Source organism: Ranitomeya imitator, chromosome 1 (assembly GCF_032444005.1).
Source record: "Ranitomeya imitator isolate aRanImi1 chromosome 1, aRanImi1.pri, whole genome shotgun sequence".
In the NCBI taxonomy this organism is placed as follows: domain Eukaryota; kingdom Metazoa; phylum Chordata; class Amphibia; order Anura; family Dendrobatidae; genus Ranitomeya; species Ranitomeya imitator.
This window is the reverse complement of record NC_091282.1, coordinates 367204765-367227602: the sequence shown is the minus strand read 5'-3', so window position 1 is coordinate 367227602 and position 22838 is coordinate 367204765. Positions and strand designations below refer to the sequence as shown.

The following is a 22838-nucleotide window of genomic DNA, read 5'->3' as shown; positions in this document are numbered from 1 at the left end:
GGCAGGACATCAGGGACACCAACAGAATATCAATGAAACTGGCAGGACATCGAGCAGCAGTTGTCAGACTCCAGGCAACAGTCGACAGTCATCAGGCTCCAGGCACCAGGCAGAACCAGTGAGACTCCAGGCACCAGGCAAAGTTCATCAGGCTCCGGGCACAAAGCAGAGACAGGCAGGCTCCAGGCACCAGGAAGAGACAGTCAGGCTCCAGGCACCAAGCAGAGACAGTTAGGCTCCAGGCACCTGGCAGGGGTAGTCAGGCTTCAGGCAGCAGTCATCAGGCTCCAGGCATCAGGCAGCCATCATAATGTGTTGAGGGCTGTGGGGGCCTCATACTCTCTGGGTGGAGTGTGTCAATGTCATCATACTGCGCGAGGGGACTTGTAGGGGCAATTATGTATGTTGTGGTCACTGTGGGGGCTTCCAGTTATGAAGGAATCACTGTATGGGGTATCATACTTTGCGGGGGCACTGTGAGCTCATTATACTGCGCATTTAGATAGTATTGTGGAGGAATTCACTGTGGGGGTATCATACTGTGCTTGGGGGGGGCACTTTTGTCGGCATCATACTTTGTGGACCAGAAAATGGGTATCTTTTGCAAATTTGAGTCATATTATCTTCTGTGACCCCACCAAATATTTCCTTTCTTACACCATAGATTTATCTTGCAAATGTGTCCTGAAACAATGAATCTGATTGCCAAACTGAGCCACTAGGGTCATTAGCAATTAGTAACGCCCTAATGCCAAAATGGTCAGTTCATCTCTGACTGAAATATTTTCTTTTCTACAAAGTGAACAAAAACTTTAACATTTTTACGTATAAAAAAGGAGTTTGCACTGAATAAAAACACAAACTGTATTATTGCAATGATATTTATTACATGCTAGAAAGATTTACATTGGTTAATAAAATAAAAGCATATATCTATTTATACACTGTATTTATATTTCGACAGGTCAACGTGCACAAAGTGTTTTACAGGAGATACAATAACAGTACAAGAAGAGCTCAGGGTGCAAAAGTGCTTAATATTAGTCAAATACAATAAAATATGTCTGTTTCCATGTAGCTTAAAGTCAATAGTTTCCATAGTCCACAAATAAGAGGTGTGCAGTAAGTAATAATGATATACGAGGCCGGGTGCTCAGGGGCAATATACTGAAAAGCCTCTCACTTAGCTCGCATTAACGATGGGGGTGGCTGCTTAGCATTATACTTGTGCAATGATAGGGCTTCTATAGGGCACACGGTAACTTTTAGGGAACCATGCCTTGTTACAGTCCATTTGTGATGTACAGGATGCTAGATCCAGTGATGTAACTTGAAGCTCATGGACCCCAATGCAAAACTCCAACTAGGACCCCAATGATTGCAAGTCTTTAATAGTATTGATCTTTTTGTATCGGCCATTGGTAACTTTTTGGGTCCCTTAGGTTCCGAGGCCCAGGTAAGATTGCAAACCCAGCACCTATCATAGTTACGCCTTGCATAGATCTAAAAACCTGACTACCACCATCCATGTGTTCTTCACAAAATACCATCACCCTCCTCCCCCAGAATCACAAAGCTAAACTGCATCCTGTAAAATGATCACCATGAGGCATTATTTAATATTTTGGCCAAAATACCCAACTGGCATCAGATGTTTATCAGTATTTTCCACCTCTGCCACCTCCATGTTCCATATACTAATGAAGCGTCAGTTCGCTGCTGGGAATCGGTGGCTGTATCGGTAGTAATTCTGGCCTCTTTCTGTGAACTTATGTACAGTTCATTCCATTTTCTGTTAGTTCTTAATTGTTTCCTATTTTTTTGGATTATTTAATAATTTAGGAATAATAAACAATAAAAACTAAGCAAAGTGCATAAAGTCAATAGCTATCCATTTGGTAAAGTAGATTTCTTCTGTTTTCCGGCTTTAGAGATTAGAAGGGAAATTCTTTACATAAACTTTGCAATGAGCAGAGAGATGAGCGATAGTGACACCAAGGACCATGACGTGGAGGAATCTATGGGAAAACATAGAGCAGTTTTGTTAGTATTCATGGCTGTGTAGGATCTGCTTACTTCTAAAATGACCGGAATATTCCCAAGTTTGTAGAAAGACTAACGATTACAGACAGATCAGTTATATATTTATATATAAGACAGAATATATATGATAAGAGTTCACAGAGAGATTTTTTTATTTTTCTGCAGGATTTTAAAAAAAATCCACAGTTATTCAGTTATTCTAATAAATTTACCAGTTAACCCCTTCAAGACCCAGCCTATTTTGACCTTAAAGACCTTGCCGTTTTTTGCAATTCTGACCAGTGTCCCTTTATGAGGTAATAACTCAGGAACGCTTCAACGGATCCTAGCGGTTCTGAGATTGTTTTTTCGTGACATATTGGGCTTCATGTTAGTGGTAAATTTAGGTCAATAAATTCTGCGTTTATTTGTGATAAACACGGAAATTTGGCGAAAATTTTGAAAATTTCGCAATTTTCACATTTTGAATTTTTATTCTGTTAAACCAGAGAGATATGTGACACAAAATAGTTAATAAATAACATTTCCCACATGTTTACTTTACATCAGCACAATTTTGGAAACAAAATTTTTTTTTGTTAGGAAGTTATAAGGGTTAAAATTCGACCAGCGATTTGTCATTTTTACAACGAAATTTACAAAACCATTTTTTTTAGGGACCACCTCACATTTGAAGTCAGTTTGAGGGGTCTATATGGCTGAAAATACCCAAAAGTGACACCATTCTAAAAACTGCACCCCTCAAGGTACTCAAAACCACATTCAAGAAGTTTATTAACCCTTCAGGTGCTTCACAGCAGCAGAAGCAACATGGAAGGAAAAAATGAACATTTAACTTTTTAGTCACAAAAATTATCTTTTAGCAACAATTTTTTTATTTTCCCAATGGTAAAAGGAGAAACTGAACCATGAAAGTTGTTGTCCAATTTGTCCTGAGTACGCTGATACCTCATATGTGGGGGTAAACCACTGTTTTGGCGCATGGCAGGGCTTGGAAGGGAAGGAGCGCCATTTGACTTTTTGAATCAAAAATTGGCTCCACTCTTTAGCGGACACCATGTCACGTTTGGAGAGCCCCCGTGTGCCTAAAAATTGGAGCTCCCCCACAAGTGACCCCATTTTGGAAACTAGACGCCCCAAGGAACTTATCTAGATGCATAGTGAGCACTTTGAACCCCCAGGTGCTTCACAAATTGATCCGTAAAAATGAAAAAGTACTTTTTTTTCACAAAAAAATTCTTTTAGCCTCAATTTTTTCATTTTCACGTGGGCAACAGGATAAAATGGATCCTAAAATGAGTTGGGCAATTTCTCCTGAGTACACCAATACCTCACATGTGGAGGTAAACCACTGTTTGGGCACATGGTAAGGCTCGGAAGGGAAGGAGCGCCATTTGACTTTTTGAATGAAAAATTATTTCCATCGTTAGCGGACACCATGTCGCGTTTGGATAGCTCCTGTGTGCCTAAACATTGGCGCTCCCCCACAAGTGACCCCATTTTGGAAACTAGACCCCCCAAGGAACTAATTTAGATGCCTAGTGAGCACTTTAAACCCTCAGGTGCTTCACAAATTGATCTGTAAAAATGAAAAAGTAATTTTTTTTCACAAAAAAATTCTTTTCGCCTCAATTTTTTCATTTTCACATGGGCAGTAGGATAAAATGGATCATAAAATTTGTTGGGCAATTTCTCCCGAGTACGCCGATACCTCATATGTGGGGGTAAACCACTGTTTGGGCACTCGGCAGGGCTCGGAAGAGAAGGCGCGCCATTTGACTTTTTGAATGGAAAATTAGCTCCAATTGTTAGCGGACACCATGTCGCGTTTGGAGAGCCCCTGTGTGCCTAAACATTGGAGCTCCCGCACAAGTGACCCCATTTTGGAAACTAGACCCCCCAAGGAACTTATCTAGATGCATATTGAGCACTTTAAACCCCCAGGTGCTTCACAGAAGTTTATAACGCAGAGCCATGAAAATAAAAAATAATTTTTCTTTCCTCAAAAATGATTTTTTAGCCTGGAATTTCCTATTTTGCCAAGGATAATAGGAGAAATTGGACCCCAAATATTGTTGTCCAGTTTGTCCTGAGTACGCTGATACCCCATATGTGGGGGTAAACCACTGTTTGGGCGCACGGCAGGGCTCGGAAGGAATGGCACGCCATTTGGCTTTTTAAATGGAAAATTAGCTCCAATCATTAGCGGACACCATGTCACGTTTGGAGAGCCCCTGTGTGCCTAAACATTGGAGATCCCCCAGAAATGACACCATTTTAGAAACTAGACCCCCAAAGGAACTAATCTAGATGTGTGGTGAGGACTTTGAACCCCCAAGTGCTTCACAGAAGTTTATAACGCAGAGCCATGAAAATAAAAAAAAAAATTATTTTCTCAAAAATGATCTTTTAGCCTGCAATTTTTTATTTTCCCAAGGGTAACAGGAGAAATTTGACCCCAAAAGTTGTTTTCCAGTTTCTCCTGAGTACGCTGATACCCCATATGTGGGGGTAAATCACTGTTTGGGCACATGCCGGGGCTCGGAAGTGAAGTAGTGACGTTTTGAAATGCAGACTTTGATGGAATGCTCTGTGGGCGTCACGTTGCGTTTGCAGAGCCCCTGATGTGGCTTAACAGTAGAAACCCCCCACAAGTGACCCCATTTTGGAAACTAGACCCCCAAAGGAACTTATCTAGATGTGTGGTGAGCACTTTGAACCCCCAAGTGCTTCATAGAAGTTTATAATGCAGAGCCGTGAAAATAATAAATACGTTTTCTTTCCTCAAAAATAATTATTTAGCCCAGAATTTTTTAATTTTCCCAAGGGTAACAGGAGAAATTTGACCCCAATATTTGTTGTCCAGTTTCTCCTGAGTACGGTGATACCCCATATGTGGGGGTAAACTACTGTTTGGGCACATGCCGGGGCTTGGAATTGAAGTAGTGACGTTTTGAAATGCAGACTTTGATGGAATGCTCTGCGGGCGTCACGTTGCGTTTGCAGAGCCCCTGATGTGCCTAAACAGTAGAAACCCCCCACAAGTGACCCCATTTTGGAAACTAGACCCTGAAAGGAACTTATCTAGATGTGTGATGAGCACTTTGAACCCCCAAGTGCTTCATAGAAGTTTATAATGCAGAGCCGTGAAAATAATAAATACGTTTTCTTTCCTCAAAAATAATTATTTAGCCCAGAATATTTTATTTTCCCAAGGGTTACAGGAGAAATTGGACCCCAAAAGTTGTTGTCCAGTTTCTCCTGAGTACGCTGATACCCCATATGTGGGGGTAAACCACTGTTTGGGCACACGTCGGGGCTCAGAAGGGAAGTAGTCACTTTTGAAATGCAGACTTTGATGGAATGGTCTGCGGGTGTCACGTTGCGTTTGCAGAGCCCCTGGTGTGCCTAAACAGTAGAAACCCCCCACAAGTGACCCCATTTTAGAAACTAGACCCCCCAAGGAACTTATCTAGATATGTGGTGAGCACTTTGAACCTCCAAGTGCTTCACAGACGTTTACAACGCAGAGCCGTGAAAATAAAAAATCATTTTTCTTTCCTCAAAAATTATGTTTTAGCAAGCATTTTTTTATTTTCACAAGGGTAACAGGAGAAATTGGACCCCAGTAATTGTTGCGCAGTTTGTCCTGAGTATGCTGGTACCCCATATGTGGGGGTAAACCACTGTTTGGGCACACGTCAGGGCTCGGAAGTGAGGGAGCACCATTTGACTTTTTGAATACGAGATTGGCTGGAATCAATGGTGGCGCCATGTTGCGTTTGGAGACCCCTGATGTGCCTAAACAGTGGTAACCCCTCAATTCTACCTCCAACACTAACCCCAACACACCCCTAACCCTAATCCCAACTGTAGCCATAATCCTAATCACAACCCTAACCCCAACACACCCCTAACCACAACACTAACCCCAACACACCCCTAACCCTAACCACAACCCTAATTCCAACCCTAACCCTAAGGCTATGTGCCCACGTTGCGGATTCGTGTGAGATATTTCCGCACCATTTTTGAAAAATCTGCGGGTAAAAGGCACTGCGTTTTACCTGCGGATTTTCCGCGGATTTCCAGTGTTTTTTGTGCGGATTTCACCTGCGGATTCCTATTGAGGAACAGGTGTAAAACGCTGCGGAATCCGCACAAAGAATTGACATGCTGCGGAAAATACAACGCAGCGTTCCCGCGCGGTATTTTCCGCACCATGGGCACAGCGGATTTGGTTTTTCATATGTTTACATGGTACTGTAAACCTGATGGAACACTGCTGCGAATCCGCAGCCAAATCCGCACCGTGTGCACATAGCCTAATTCTAAAGGTATGTGCACACGCTGCGGAAAACGCTGCGGATCCGCAGCAGTTTCCCATGAGTGTACAGTTCAATGTAAACCTATGGGAAACAAAAATCGCTGTACACATGCTGCGGAAAAACTGCACGGAAACGCAGCGGTTTACATTCCGCAGCATGTCACTTCTTTGTGCGGATTCCGCAGCGGTTTTACAACTGCTCCAATAGAAAATCGCAATTGTAAAACCGCAGTGAAATGCGCAGAAAAAAACGCGGTAAATCCGCCATAAATCCGCAGCGGTTTAGCACTGCGGATTTATCAAATCCGCAGCGGAAAAATCCGCAGAGGACCAGAATACGTGTGCACATTCCTAACCCTAACCCTAACCCTAGCCCTAACCCTAGCCCTACCCCTAACCCTAACCCTACCCCTAACCCTAACCCTACCCCTACCCCTAACCCTAACCCTACCCCTAACCCTACCCCTAACCCTACCCCTACCCCTAACCCTAACCCTATTCTAACATTAGTGGGAAAAAAAAAATTTCTTTATTTTTTTATTGTCCCTACCTATGGGGGTGACAAAGGGGGGGGGGTCATTTATTATTTTTTTTATTTTGATCACTGAGATAGATTATATCTCAGTGATCAAAATGCACTTTGGAACGAATCTGCCGGCCGGCAGATTCGGCGGGCGCACTGCGCATGCGCCCGCCATTTTGGAAGATGGCGGCGCCCGGGAGAAGACGGACGGGACCCCGGCTGGATCGGTAAGTATGATAGGGTGGGGGGGGACCACGGGGGGGGGGATCGGAGCACGGGGGGGGGAATCGGAGCGCGGGAGGGGTGGAACGGAGCGCGGGGGGCGTGGAACGGAGCACGGGGGGGCTGGAACGGAGCACGGGGGGGTGGAACGGAGCACGGGGGGGGGTGGATCGGAGTGCAGGGGGGGTGATTGGAGCACGGGGGGGTGATTGGAGCACGGGGCGAGCGGACACGAGCACGGGGGGGAGCGGAGCACAGGGCGGAGGGGAGCCGGAGCAGTGTACCGGCCAGATCGGGGGGGTGGGGGGGCGATCGGAGGGGTGGGGTGGGGGCACACTAGTATTTCCAGCCATGGCCGATGATATTTCAGCATCGGCCATGGCTGGATTGTAATATTTCACCCGTTATAATGGGTGAAATATTACAAATCGCTCTGATTGGCAGTTTCACTTTCAACAGCCAATCAGAGCGATCGTAGCCACGAGGGGGTGAAGCCACCCCCCCTGGGCTAAACTACCACTCCCCCTGTCCCTGCAGATCGGGTGAAATGGGAGTTAACCCTTTCACCCGGCCTGCAGGGACGCGATCTTTCCATGACGCCGCATAGGCGTCATGGGTCGGAATGGCACCGACTTTCATGACGCCTACGTGGCGTCATGGGTCGGGAAGGGGTTAAATTTGTGGAACTCCTCAGAACATAAAAAGTGACTCCCACAAATTCTTAAAAAAATGCAATGGGTGGGTTCACTCTCAGCATTTTTGTTAAGAAAAATGCTGTATGTTGGGCAGTATTATCCCTTTTTTATTTTTTAAATCTTTGTAGCCAAGTTTCAACTAAAAGTCAGTAAGAATTTACTAAGAAAAATAATGATAATAACTTTATAGGATGGCAATAAATTGTGTTTTTAATGTAGTTTATATAGGATTTTATTTACGCTTATGAAGCGAAACATACTTTTGATTTTTTTTGTTCATTTTAATCTCATAAGCTTTTGAAAATTTAGTAAAAAAAATGATAACTGAAGAAAAATTCCAATTTCAAGTTAAACAAAAAAATAATGCTTTCAAAATAGATAGCAATAAAATTTTGACAGTTCGGGTGATCAATGAGTAGAACAGGCTGCCACGAGATGTGGTGAGTTCTCCTTCAATGGAAATCTTCAAACAGAGGCTGGACAGACATCTGTCTGAGATGGTTTAGTGAATCCTGCATTGAGCAGGGGGTTGGACACGATGACCCTGAAGGTCCTTTCCAACTCTAACATTCTAGGATTCTATTATTTAAATCTAATACAGATAAAACTAGCCAGCCAGTAACTAAAATCGCTTTAGTTTCCTGTGATCCAGAATTGGAAATACACTGGATCAGTGAGAGTCTGTTCTATATTAAAAATATCCTCCAGAATTGCAAGTGTACTCTTTTCCTCAATTTCTAAGCATTACGAAAAATAGTTAAAAAATATATTTTTGTAATGTGATTCACAAAAAATAAAGTAATGTATAGTTTGACAGATAAAAAAAAGTGAATTTTGAGGTTTATGTTTCATTATAAATGTATAAAAATTTATAAAGTTACATTTTTCACATGTAAATTAAAATGTTATAAATGGCCTTTGAAAAGCATTTCTACTATATAATTGTCTAAGGGTTACCTCCATCTTTCTGTCTATCCTTCTGTTACGGTTATTCATTCGCTGATTGGTCTCGCCAGCTGCCTGTCATGGCTGCCACGACCAATCAGCGAAGGACACAGTACGGAAGAAAATGGCCGCTCCTTACACCCCGCAGTCAGTGCCTGTCGACCGCATACCCCCTCCGGTCACCGCTAACACAGGGTTAATGCCGGTGGTAATGGACCGCGTTATGCTGCTAGTAACGCACTCCATTACCGCCGCTATTAACCCTGTGTGTCCCCAACTTATTACTACTGACGCTGCCTATGTGGCATGAATAGTAAAAAATGTAATGTTAAAAATAATAATAAAAAAAAAACTGCTATACTCGCCCTACATTGCAGCTCGCACCGGTCGCCATCTTCCATTGCAGGTTCCGGTGGCAGAAGGACCTGCCATGACGTCATGGTCATGTGACCACGACGTCATCACAGGTCCTGCGCTAATTCCAACCCTGGGACCGGAAGCTGTCGTGGACTACAAGGGCTCCCTTGAAAAGGTGAGTATATGTTTATTTTTTATTTTTTCACCTGTGACAAACCTGCCTGGGCAATATACTACGTGGCTGGGCAATATACTACGTCACTGGGCAATATACTACGTCGCTGGGCAATATACTACGTGACAGGCCAACGTACTACGTGGCTCTGTGCTGTATAATACTTTGCTGTGCAATATACTACGTGGCTGGGCAATATACTACATCACTGGGCAATATACTATGTGGCTCTGTGCTGTATACTATGTCACTGGGCAATATACTACGTGACTGGGCAAAATACTATGTAACTGGGCAATATACTACGTGACTGGGCAATATACTACGTGGCTGGCCAATATATTACGTCATTGGGGAATATACTACGCGGGCTGTGCAATATACTATGTAGCTCGGCAATATACTACGTGGCTCTGTGCTGTATACTATGTCACTGGGCAATATACTACGTCACTGGGCAATATACTACGTGACTGTGCAATATTCTACGTGACTGGGCATTATACTACGTAACTGGGCAATATACTACGTGACTGTGCAATATTCTACGTGACTGGCCATTATACTACGTAACTGGGCAATATACTACGTGGCTGGGCAATATACTACGTGGCTGCACAATATACTACGTCACTAGGCAATATACTTTGTAACTGGGCAATATACTATGTCACTGGGCAATATACTACGTGGCTGGGCAATATACTACGTCACTGGGCAATATACTACGTGGCTGGGCAATATACAACGTCACTGGGCAATATACTACGTGGCTGGGCAATATACTACGTGGCTGGGCAATATACTACGTGGCTGGGCAATATACTACTTGGCTCTGCTATATACTATGTGGCTGGGCAATATACTACGTGACTGGGCAATATACTACGTGACTGGGCAATATACTACGTGGCTGGGCAATATACTACGTCGCTGGGCAATATACTACGTCGCTGGGCAATATACTACGTGGCTGGGCAATATACTACGTCGCTGGGCAATATACTACGTCGCTGGGCAATATACTACGTGGCTGGGCAATATACTACATGGGCTGTGCAATATACTACGTGGACATGCATATTCTAGAATACCCGATGCGTTAGAATCGGGCCACCATCTAGTGTAATATAAACACTTACGGCCAGTGGCACCACCAGGAATAAGGCTATCTGTAAAAGGGAAACAGAATGAGGTTAAACAAGATAAATTCATCACAAAATGATAGTAAACAAGGAAAAAATTAATGGGAGAAAACTTAGAAATATAAAGCTAAGCAATAAGAGAGAAAAACAATATAATGCGTCCATACACTGTAATATATATGGGCTCTCACTCAATAGAGGAAAAATAACCCAATGCACCTAGACTCAAATGATCAGCAGAAGGTAACCCTATTTAGAGATGTGTTTGAGTCAATCACCGACACTAAAGTCTTTTTGTCTTGGGTGGATTCACAAGTTACCTATTAGAGGTCATTAATAACGTGTCCTGCAGTGAGAGCAGCAAAGTTTACTATGACACTAAAAGTGGAGATGCAAATATTCTGTATAGGTGGAGAGTAGGAGTTCGGAAACCTTATATCTGGTTGGTCTAAGAAATTCTAGTCTGACACTGCAATACAATGGCTTAGCACATTTATTTCACTAGGGTGCCAATCAAATAACACTACAAGTGTCCCTTATCAGGCTGTGTGGGGTTGTCCACTTATAATGAAGGTTTTATCACTGGGACATCATCATTGCTGTGACTAGCTGATTCATATGGAGTTGTCTGGCTCCGCCCCCTCCTGTGATAAGCAGCTCACTGTCAATAGACAATGTACATAAAGAGCCTGGTGTGGGTGAGGTTAGCTATCTGAGCTCTGCTGAGTTCTATATCTAAGATCTCTGATTGTGTCACAGCTGCGGCACTCAGTATACTAAGTAATATATCATAGGAATCAGGGTCTCTTTTCCTACATTATACTGTTGTCAGATGAGGAAGCAAAAACATAATAATTACAGATTCCCTTTAAGCCAGACATGCACAGAACCAGTCTTAATAATTCAGGTCCATTGTTTCAGCACATATCATAGCAGTAAAAACTGGAGATTTTCCTTACCAGCAGTTAGCTCCAAATTTACCGTTGCCACATTATCTGGTGTTGATGATCTACCACTTTTTTCATTGCAGTTCTGCACAATGTAGAAAATAATTTTATAGTCACAAATGATTTTACTGAAGCAGTAAACTAACAGTAATACAGGGGTCTTTGACAGTTATCTATGAAACAACAGCGATCCTTTATTCTTTTATCTCTACCTTTTGGCTTTACTGTATCAGAACTTAGAATTCAGGAATAATGGATGAAACGTTCTTACCACTGCACAGTTTGAGACACAGATCGTGACATCTGCGTACAGCCGTACATAGTTTTGGTTAGTGATCTTGAAGATTTTCAAGGCAAATCTTGCTTCAGTACCATTACCATTATTGAGGACATAAATGACGCCAACACCATATTGAGGGTCCGGGCACCTAAACATAATGGATGTAGATGTAAGATTATACTCCTCCTACTTGTCTCACTCATGTTTGTTGAGTGCTGCTCATTAGCTCTGTAAAATGGCCTCTGTATCAGTGTAGGTTTACATTTTTGGGAGTCAAGTGAAGAAAGACATATTTGGTGAGGGCGTGGTTGGACTACCTGAAAGTAGATTTACTAGTCCTCTAATAATCTACTGCTGATAAAACTGAATTTATAAAAACTATATAATGCAGCCCAGTAAGTGGCACATCGGGTTCTCCTTCCGTACATTTTGCTGCTCTCTGATTAGGATGCAAAGACCTGGTGACCAATTCCCACTAAGTAATATTGACTGAAGTAAACCACCTGCTGTATTGTATCATTTTCTGGATCTTTATGAAATCTCAGCTTCTGTTACCCAAACCAAATTTAATGGGAAATCTAAATATAACCACCAGTAAAAATAAGTGTACAATAGCCCCATTGTATATATATATATATATATATATATGTATATATATATATATATATATATATATATATATATAGGTTGGGCTTGTTCAGCCTGTGCTTCGTTGAAGGACCAATTGACAAAAACTTGGCCCTATTTATCATTTGCCTTTTTTAAGTCACTTTTTTGCATTGCCGTGTTTGCTGACTTTTTGTGCCATTCATGACTTCTTGCACAAAGTTAAAAACTGTATATTTTAGTCTTTTTATGACCTTTTAATGCAAAAAGTAAAATGTCACAACAGTTAATAAAAAATATTCCTATTTCCAAGGAGACAGCCAAGGGTATTTTTGTGACTTTTTAAAAAGTAAAAAATGGTGAATCAGGAGAACATATCAATATATAATGTACTCGGCCCACAGAGGTGAACTAAAAAACTAAACAGATAAACACATGAAAAAAATGACAAAAGGCACAAAAGGAAAGGTGAATTGGATGCAAAGAAAAAAAGTCGCAAAACACAAAAAACTCAAGAAAAATCAGGCACGAATGCAATAATGAAATGGGCCCAATGTTTCTGTGCGGACTGGATTTTATGCTACAATTTGACATAGTTCTTCTGAGAGAATGGAAGCCCCATTAACCCTCAAATGCTCCTTTACATGTTCCTACCTATAATAATATGTGATACTTGTTAGATGAATTTTGCCCGGGGTCGCACGAAAGTAGACTAGAGCTATTGAATTGGATCTCCCTCATCCGATTTCTACACTCATCTGAGGGAGCCCTTAAGCTTAACTTATTATTTCTACATTATAAAACTGAGAATAACTGAGTTTTTGTGTCTCATTTCATCTTAAAGGCAAGCAGGAAAGCTTACCCATCCGATCCACTTGTCAGATTAAATAGCAGACCAGTTCCAGGATCAGTTGCACCTGGGGTGGCGTACAGCCTTATCACTTTAATGTTAAATTGGTTGGCATCCAATTCTGGCATCAATATTTGAATATAAACAGTTTGTTCCACGGTTAGCACTGTGTTGTCTGTAACTGGTTGGGTAAGTTCAGCATCTACAAACACTGTCATAATTACTGTCATGGTCCCTGTTACTCCTGGCACTGAGATGTCCGTAGTCCTGAAAAATACAGAAAACACAGAAGTAGTATTGCATTTATCTATGACCAAGCACCAACTAGTCATATCTGATAGTATACTCAGACATTTTAAGAAGGAGGTAACTTACCCTGATACTGGTTTTAATGTAATGTTGAGGGAAACAGGATAAATTAGGGGGTAGATGCAGCTGAGGTTGGCAGTGGCATTATTTCTAGTGACGACAGTGTGCTCCTCTGCATAAATATGCAGGATATTGGAATAAATGGCATGAGTTGCATTTACCTGAGAAGAAATGAAAAATGACTATGGCATATTTTATCTTTTGACAATAGAGAAATATTGGAATAGCAATTACTCATTACTATTGACCTTCATATAAAAAATGTAATCACACTCAACGGCAACATTACAAGTGGAAATAGGAAATCAATACAAACGTCAGTTCATCTTACATAAAGTATGAGTAATGATTTCAGGAGGAACACAACCTTCAATACGTGCTAATAGTGGTGTCACTGCATACTGTACTCAGGCTGTGGTCCGAGTGGTCCATAGTGGTGGCACCGCATACTGTACTCAGGCTGTGGTCCGAGTGGTCCATAGTGGTGTCGCCACATACTGTACTCAGGCTGTGGTCCGAGTGGTCCATAGTGGTGTCACCACATACTGTACTCAGGCTGTGGTTCGAGTGATCCATGGTGGTGTCACCACATACTGTACTCAGGCTGTGGTCCGAGTGGTCCATGGTGGTGTCACCACATACTGTACTCAGGCTGCGGTCCGATTGGTCCATAGTGGTGTCACCACATACTGCACTCAGGCTGTGGTCCGAGTGGTCCATAGTGGTGTCACCGCATACTGTACTCAGGCAGTGGTCCGAGGAGTCCATAGTGGTGTCACCGCATACTGTACTCAGGCTGTGGTCCGAGTGATCCATAGTGGTGTCACCGCATACTGTACTCAGGCTGTGGTCCGAGTGGTCCATAGTGGTGTCACCACATACTGTACTCAGGCTGCTGTCCGATTGGTCCATAGTGGTGTCACCACATACTGCACTCAGGCTGTGGTCCGAGTGGTCCATAGTGGTGTCACCACATATTGTACTCAGGTGGAAGTCCGAGTGATCTATAGTGGTGTCACCGCATACTGTATTCAGGCAGATTTGCCATGCAAAATAATTTAGGCTAATTATAATATCCTACAAAATGACCTACATTAGGTGATGACACAGACAAGAAGGGAGCTGTTTTTTCTATTTTTCTCCCTTTCTTCCAAAAGCGATAACTTTTTTATTTACTTATTTTTTATGTTTCTTTCCACATTTTTTTGCAATATGATTTGACAGATCAGTTTGACTGCGCAAATACCATGTAGGTGGTGACACAGACGGGAAGGCAGCTGATAAATTGTAAGGTCAATGGATGAAAAGTAATGCACCAAGGCTCCAAGATATTTTTGTATGTCAGTAGAAGACAACTGTGCAAACGAGAGAGGAACCGGAGTCATCTGCTCACAGGTACGCTCAACAGCAGTGTTCAGTGTCAAGCAGTAGCTGCAAAAGTAAATTAAGTTTTTTTGAGTATATAAAAAGAGTGATAAATACTGATAGTAGCCGCGAACAGGTGCTGAACATCTGCTCGCTATTCAAATCAATAGAGGGCCAATGTGCAGTAAACAGCCGCGGTGACTATCAGTAGATTAAGCAGCTCCTTAAATGAGCATCTTCGGCCACTGCCGGCACCGAAAACAGTTGATCGGCAGGGATGCCAGCTGTTATCCTAAGGATAGTTCATCAGTAGTAAAGTAGTGGACAATCTCTTTAAGTTCAGAATAACAAATCTTACTGGTGATCTTATTAACATGTATAAACAACCACAGCGATATGTGTTGGTAATACAAAGAACTGAAACATCATTCATTACAGAACTTTACAGTGGACCAGAGATCATTCCTGATGAGTGCAAGAAAGGCAAATAAGACATCAATGTATAACAAGGCTGCATTACAGTTACATCAGTCAAATTATGGAATTCCTTACCACATATTAGTAATTGAAGATACAATCTTAACACTGATGAGTTTAGATTCTTATCTCATGACAAACGACACTGAGAGTCATGCTCAAGCTTGCCGTTTTCATCATACACTGAAGTAGGTTTTACTTGTACTCACTTCTAATTTGTTGCCGCACTTTGTGGTGCTCATTGGATTATGGAAGCCGACTTGAAACTCTCCATCTACCGAGTATTCTAGACTGGCACAATCAGGATCAGTATTATTAAGCAGGGCCAAGTTAGAGATGTTGAACAGGCTTTTTTCCAGTTGGCATTTGGAGATGTAAATGGTCATCATTCCATTTGAGCAGTTAATAGTTGGACTTGGTGGTGTCACTAAATGGGGAAGCAATGGTTAAACTGGTTTTACATACAGAAATGCACAAAGTAAACCATTCCGAATGAAAGACAAGAGGGCTGATATGGAATTTACATGTGTATAACAAGATTACTTGTATTGTACCATCCTATCGAGGGAAATCACCGATTACAAGTTCATTTATGATAATTTTTTATTTCGAAAGAATAATGAATTAATAGTTAATCCTCCGCCATGTGGAGGTGGAATGTTACATAGAGCAAAAAAGATTCCATTTGGGGCTACATGGCATTCCGTGTGGTGGGGTGCTGCAGACATATTCTTTCTGTGGAGACAAGGCTGCTTCAATGTACAATTGCTGGTAATGTTCACAATTTGTGTCCTTACCTGAAGAATTGTAGTTATTGAGGTTACAGGTACAATTGACAGATCCACCACATTCTTGGGTTACAGCATGCGCTACATGAAGAGAAAATAACAATGTGGGAAAACATGGCATGTTACACTGATACAGACCCCTGCTAACACTTTGTAAAATGAATAAACCTTTAACATATAATTTCTTTGATTTCAAACAATATATTTTTTTTTACCTGATAAAAAAGTGCACAGCGCCAGAAGTGATGCTAGTAACATCTTCATTGTGCCTGCAATATAAAGGGAAACAGTCAAGATTTGTTTTAGATTCTTTGACAAATTAATTTAATTTTCCACTAATTGTTAATATAGGATGCGTCCTTCATTTTATTTAATCTTCACTTAAGAAATATCCAAAAGAGTGGTGTAAGATGGCCACGTATGGAAAAAAGGAGTAAAGGAAGGAAGAATACGGCTGATGAATTCATCTTAGAAGTCATGCCCATACTGTACCATGTCTAGAGCATTACATGGAGAAAGAAAAGAGTTTTTATAAAAAATATAAATATGTGATGCTTTGTCCTTCCTGGAAGCACAATCACACAGTGGTATGCCTCTATACTGTTTAATGGACAAAGAATTTTTTGTCAGTGGTGTTAGGTTTAATTTTTCTTGCAGCCACTATGGATATGGATGATTTCATTTTGTAAATGATCTTAAAAATACTTTGATGTATTCCATTAACTTTTAAAAGTTCTGTCTCTAGTTCTTTCTCAGGTCCATTGGAAATATTTAGGAAACCATGTTAAGAATTAAAGATTATTGGATTTTTTTTTCAAGTTACCAGTGTGTGGCTCGCTGTAAGGGCTTGTTCACGTGAGCGTATATATGGGACAAGTGCCATCCGTGCTATATTGGCTAGCACTCAAACCAATGTTATTCCATGGGGCAGTGCTGATCAGTGTTTTTTTTTTCTTACGCTTCGGCTAAAGGCAGAAAAACGCAGCATGCCGGGAGTTTCTGTACAAATTGGATGGCGCTAAGTCTATAGGTGCGTCAAAATCATCGGACTGCACTCGGGCGACATCTGATTCTGGGCAGTCTGATTTCCACAGATTCACAGAATAGAGAAAAGGGAGAAATCATAGTCTCCATCTTGTCTTCACCTGTGCTACGATTCTTTCATTTAAGAGAATCAGATCACACTAAGACCACAGCGTTTGAGCTGAGTGTCACTAGTATACTAGTACTAGTATAATCTGTACAATTATTTTGCATGAGAGAATCTACGCTCTTGTGACCTCAGTCTTATTATCATTCCTGGAAGCATGTGCAAACATCATTGCTGAGGCCAGTGATTGGCTGCAGTAGTCTCCTAAATGTTGGTTGAGACATCATCACATCAGGACTTGAGGTGACCTGACCACTGAATGACAGCACTGGGGCTGCTGTGCATTTGGCGGATAAATAATGGTCACGTATTTATATTATAACATTCCTCACTCTTGGGCAGATTTCTTAAAATCTGAGCAAACCTCTTTTTTAAAGTACATTTGCAAAACAATTAGAAAATGCATTGTTAGCATCACGGGTAACGGTAGAATATGGCATTTAAGGACAATGTTATTTCATTCATTTAGAAACTTATTCAGAATATAAACTAAAATTTATACAAAATCAAAGAAATACAAAGTTACAAACAGAAGATACATTGTAGAATATTTTACGTGATTACTTGGTTTACTTTATGTATTTGTTGTTTACATACTAGAAAATGCAAATTGATATAAATATTACTGTGCATTAAAATATACCGTAGATATTTTATACGAATTTATCAAAAAATTATCTAGAAAAATCTATGTCCTCCATGTCAAACATGAACATGAATGAAACAAGCATATAATAATAATAATAATAATAATAATAATAATAATAATAATAATAACAATAAAATTAATAATTCACATTTCTTTCTGAAACTCTCTCCTCATGATTAGCTAGTAGTCTGGAAGAAGCATGAATAAGCTGGGTGGTTTACCTTGATGTGATGATCTTGTGAGGCTTCTAGATGTTTAGGACTGGTTGGAGCTGTTTATATACTGCTTGTTCTTGTGCCGCTAGTACAGCCAGAGGAGGCAAGGTGACAGGGTGTGTATGTGGTGACACAAGTGTCCACGACAGTGCCCAACCCTAATGCTAAAAATTCACCTATTTTAGCCTAAAGCAATTTGTTTTCTGCAATAGCAAGCAAAACTAAAGATCAGTTTCTTTGTCCATGGCAACAATTGACAAACATGCTTGTGTATGCCGTCAGGATCATTATGAAGACTTTGCTTACCTCTCAAAGGCACCATGTAGCAGGACAGAAAGAACTTAGCTCTACCTACTTGTGATGTCAATAAAGAAAATGATGCTTACATCTAATAGAAGAAACCAAAAAAGGAGAGAAGCACCAAAAGAACCAATATCTGAAACATGTAATAAATTTTATTGAACCAAAAGATTAAAAGCGTTACACAACAGGAGCACAAGAAATATGACAGGGATCACACCATAAAGAGTGGCAACGTGGTGTCCACCAGGCAAACCATAGTACATACAATAAGCAATAACCATAAGAGACCTTGTTAATATATACCCCAAAAAACCGACCGTGCAAAATATATGGGAGTGCTTAAATAAATACTAAGTTTATGGAGCACCAACAAGGAATAACTCTGTCCATAAAGGACATGCACAAATGAGCATTAAATAAAGTAAGAGGTGGTTTACCTGTGGAGACCACGATGCCACCCATTTTGGCTACGTGCCTTCTTCTGGGGGTATGGCATCATTGATAACAAGCAGCGTTTTAAAGACTGTCTCAGCCAATCCGAGTAGCCGTAACAAGAAGACCCATGTACGGCGCATGCGCAGTCAGCCGCATCCAGAGGACAGGATGACACCGAGGGTGTCAAGCGAGGCCAAGACTCACGTCACCAGACCCGCCCACGTAAGATCACATGAGGGGAGGAGATGACAGAGACCCAGCTAAGCCCGGAAAGACGCCGTCAGCATCACCTGGCAACAGAGCGCCGGCCCGCATGCGCATTGGGTCAGGTAAGTATATATGAGGACGGCACACAGACACAATGCTATTAACTATGCGAAACCCATTTGAATGTCAAAAAGACAGGTACCATATATTGTGGGCATATGAACAGGCAGGACCAATGGGAAAATAACATGTAAAAAGCTAAAAGTGCTACTAAAGTGCAGAGTGCTACATAACAGAACAATAAAACAGTTCAATAAGAGTAATGGATAGCATAACAAAGTGTACATAATAGAAACAACAGTGACTGCCATAGCCAATAACAATATATACAATAGACTTAAAAAAGACAACAGACATATAGTGAAAATACCAATAAAAAAATGGTACATATCAATAGTAATACAAGATAAATACTATATATGGAAAAAGTGAATGTGTGGTCAGACACTAATCTTCATAAGGAAGGTTGATATCCCACATGGTCCAAAGGCAGAAGTTCAAAGCCAAATACCCACAATGATAAATGATCCAAACGGACCCAAAATCTAAAATATAATAAAAACATAAAAGAAAAAGGTTAATAGGGAAAACACAAAAACAGGATGCCAATTAAGTGTGGCCATGATGATCAGAGGAATGAGGCAAAACTAAGTGTTTCATTAAGGCCCAAAGGATGAAGTGTCTGAAGTCTCCATATCCATCGCACTTCCTTCTGCGCCAAAAGGCGGCTCAAATCACCACCACGCAACTTAGTCAGCAGGTGGTCAATGCCCTTGATTCTGAAGCCAGAGGGATCACAGGAATGATGTAACTTAAAGTGTCTAGGAATGGTCTTTAGACACTCCACATTGTCCACCTTGGCAGCCGCCAAGATGTCTCGAACATGTTCACGTGCCCTAATTTTAAGGGCACATGTTGTGAGCCCAATATATATTTTATTACAGGGGCATGTCCCATGGTATACCACCATTGTAGTCAAGCAGTTAATAGTATGCGTGATGGTAAATGGCAAACAAAAGCAAGCAATAGCAAGCAAAACTAAAGTTCAGTTTCTTTGTCCATGGCAACAATTGACAAACATGCTTGTGTATGCCGTCAGGATCATTATGAAGACTTTGTTTACCTCCCAAAGGCACCATGTAGCAGGACAGAAAGAACTTAGCTCTACCTACTTGTGATGTCAATAAAGAAAATGATGCTTACATCTAATAGGGGTAAGAGAGCGCCGAGTTTTGTTAATTCGGGATACTCATTGAAGGAAGGCAACTGATCCATCAATCCACGCAATTATTAATAGTTCAGATGGTATTCAGGGTATCCCGCATGATAATTTGGGCTGAATTCATTTTCCCACTTACAGTTTTTTCATGGGATTTTAAATGGTGTTGTTTCAATCCAACTTTTTAAGGTCCAAATTGCTGAATTTATGCTTTAAATTCTACAGTACACTACTAAAATTCTACATTAACAGATCTTTATATTTTTAACATTATTTTTGTGGTCAATGCTCACATGAATTAAGAGACTCGGCACTCAACTTAAGTGATCAGTTAATTCACTGTTGTCCATACTAGTAGTAAGTAAACATTTCGGTGTCCATCGCTGTGCCACTGAGGCACGTCACACTTAACCCTATATGTGCACAGGTCTGACAATCCTTGCCCCACTTTTTCATGTCACGAAATGTTTAATGATCTAGTGATCTCCAACCAAGATTATTGGTCCACCTGATCTAATAATCTTACTTTGCTCTGTAACTGATGAAGGTCTGATGTAAGACCGAAACGTTTTACTTACTACTGGTGTGGACAACATTAAATTATCTGATCACTTAAGTTGAGTGCCAAGTCTCTTAATATATGTTTATGGTGTGGGAACCTACTCTGGCACCTACAAAAGCTGTGCACACGCCTATCTATTCAAATGCTCACATGAAGGCTGACAAGACCTCAGGCTTGACCTTGCAGGCTTCCTCTTACTATCTTACAAGTACCACTTAACATTGTATATTACAGCCAATATGAAGGGACTTTCATATCCTGTAAAAAAAAAAAATAGGAAGATAATGCAGGGGAAAAAAAACATTTTAGGCTGGTTTCACATTTTCGTTTTTTGCCGCTGCGTTTTAGTACAAAAAAAGCATGCGTTTTTTTTCTATACTTAACATTAAAAACGCATGCGTCTTTTTGTATGCGTTTAGCCGCGTTTTGACGACGCATGCGTCGTTTCTATGCTTGCGTTTTGTTGCGGAAATGCAACATGTAGTAATTTCTAGAGGCTTTTTTTTATTGCTGTCTATGTAAACGCATGCGTTTTTAAGCACATGTGTTTGCTTGCATTTTTAAACGCATGCGTTTTAATAGAAAAAAACAAGAATACACACTGATAAGCCACCCCCCACCATAAAGGTGATAAAGGGATCCAAACCCTAACCCTAACCCTAGGGATCCTAACCCTAACCCTAACCCTAGGGATCCTAACCCTAACCCTAACCCTAACCCTAGGGATCCTAACCCTACCTCTAACCCTACGCCTAACCCTAACCCTAACCCTAGGGATCCTAACCCTAACCCTAGGGAACCTAACCCTAACCCTAGGGATCCTAACCTAACCCTAGGGATCCTAACCCTAACCCTAGGGATCCTAACCCTAACCCTAGGGATCCTAACCCTAACCCTAACCGTAGCTATTTCTGTTTATAGTGGGTTTCTTAGTTGATTTTGATGATTGGCAGCTGTCACACACTTCTCATCACGTGTTTGAAAAATGCAAAAGCAGGAAAAAATGCATGTAAACGCGTCAAAACGCTGCTTTTTTTTACCACATGCAAAAAAGCATGCGTTTAAAAATTGCAGCGTTTGCGTCTTTTTCACCACCTGCGTTTGCGTTTTAAACGCTGCGTTTTTAAACGCAAATGTGAAACTAGCCTTAGTCAGAGGTGCACATAGAAATCATGGAGCCATAATTGTGCCCCTTATTCTAAAAACAATGAATGTTCGACATGGTCACAGAAGAGTCTATCTCACCACTTTTCAGCTCTTACAAGGCAATATTTCTACCACTGAAGCCTCTCGCCTCTCATAGCCCCCATAAAGTAGGATGCCAACCAATATGCCCCCCCCAAACACAGTATGATACACCCACATTGAATTCCTCATCTGTACCTTCTACATGCACAGTATGATGAACCTACTGTATCCTTCTGCAAACTGTGGTGACCCTCAACACAGTATGATGCCCCAACTGCGCCCCCAACACAGCCCTCCATACATAATAATATCTCCAACACAGCCCTCCATACAGTATAATAGCAACAACACAACCCAATTGCCAAACTGAGCAATTGTGGGAGAAGAGCCTTGGAGAGAGAGGTAAAGAAGAACCCCAAGATCACTGTGGCTGAGCTCCAGAGATGCAGTAGGGAGATGGGAGAAAGTTCCACAAAGTCAACTATCACTGCTATCACTGCATCCCTACATCAGTCAGACCTTTATGGCAAAGTGGCCCAACGGAAGCCTCTACTCAGTGCAAGACATATGAAAGCCCTCATGGAGTTTGCTAAAAAAAAACACATGAAGGACTCCCAGACTTTGAGAAATAAGATTATCTGGTCTGATGAGATGAAGGTAGACCTTTTTGGTGATAATTCTAAGTGGTTTGTGTGGAGAAAACCAGGCACTGCTCATAACCTGCCCAATACAATCC

At 41.3% G+C, this 22838-nt stretch overlaps 1 protein-coding gene across 1 annotated transcript; it reads right to left on the bottom strand.

Moving 5' to 3' along the window:
* Positions 1 to 865: 865 nt before the first annotated feature.
* Positions 866 to 18250, bottom strand: LOC138672952 (pancreatic secretory granule membrane major glycoprotein GP2-like). Its single transcript, XM_069761411.1, has 10 exons — positions 18135 to 18250; positions 16330 to 16383; positions 16124 to 16195; positions 15536 to 15753; positions 13491 to 13645; positions 13128 to 13382; positions 11651 to 11807; positions 11392 to 11464; positions 10430 to 10459; positions 866 to 2018 (listed from the first exon to the last, which is right to left on the bottom strand). Exons 2-10 carry the CDS (start codon positions 16376 to 16378, stop codon positions 1951 to 1953), a joined length of 1077 nt encoding a protein of 358 aa, XP_069617512.1. The 5' UTR covers positions 16379 to 16383; positions 18135 to 18250; the 3' UTR covers positions 866 to 1950.
* Between the last annotated feature and the right edge of the window lie 4588 nt (positions 18251 to 22838).

Excerpts from the sequence above, each read along its gene's own strand:
- LOC138672952 (XM_069761411.1), bottom strand. The coding sequence starts at position 16,378 with ATGAAGATGTTACTAGCATCACTTCTGGCGCTGTGCACTTTTTTATCA. Across the intron at positions 15,754-16,123 it reads CAATAACTACAATTCTTCAG|TGACACCACCAAGTCCAACT; the intron begins GTAAGGACACAA and ends TTCCCCATTTAG. Across the intron at positions 11,465-11,650 it reads GTGTCTCAAACTGTGCAGTG|AACTGCAATGAAAAAAGTGG; the intron begins GTAAGAACGTTT and ends TACATTGTGCAG.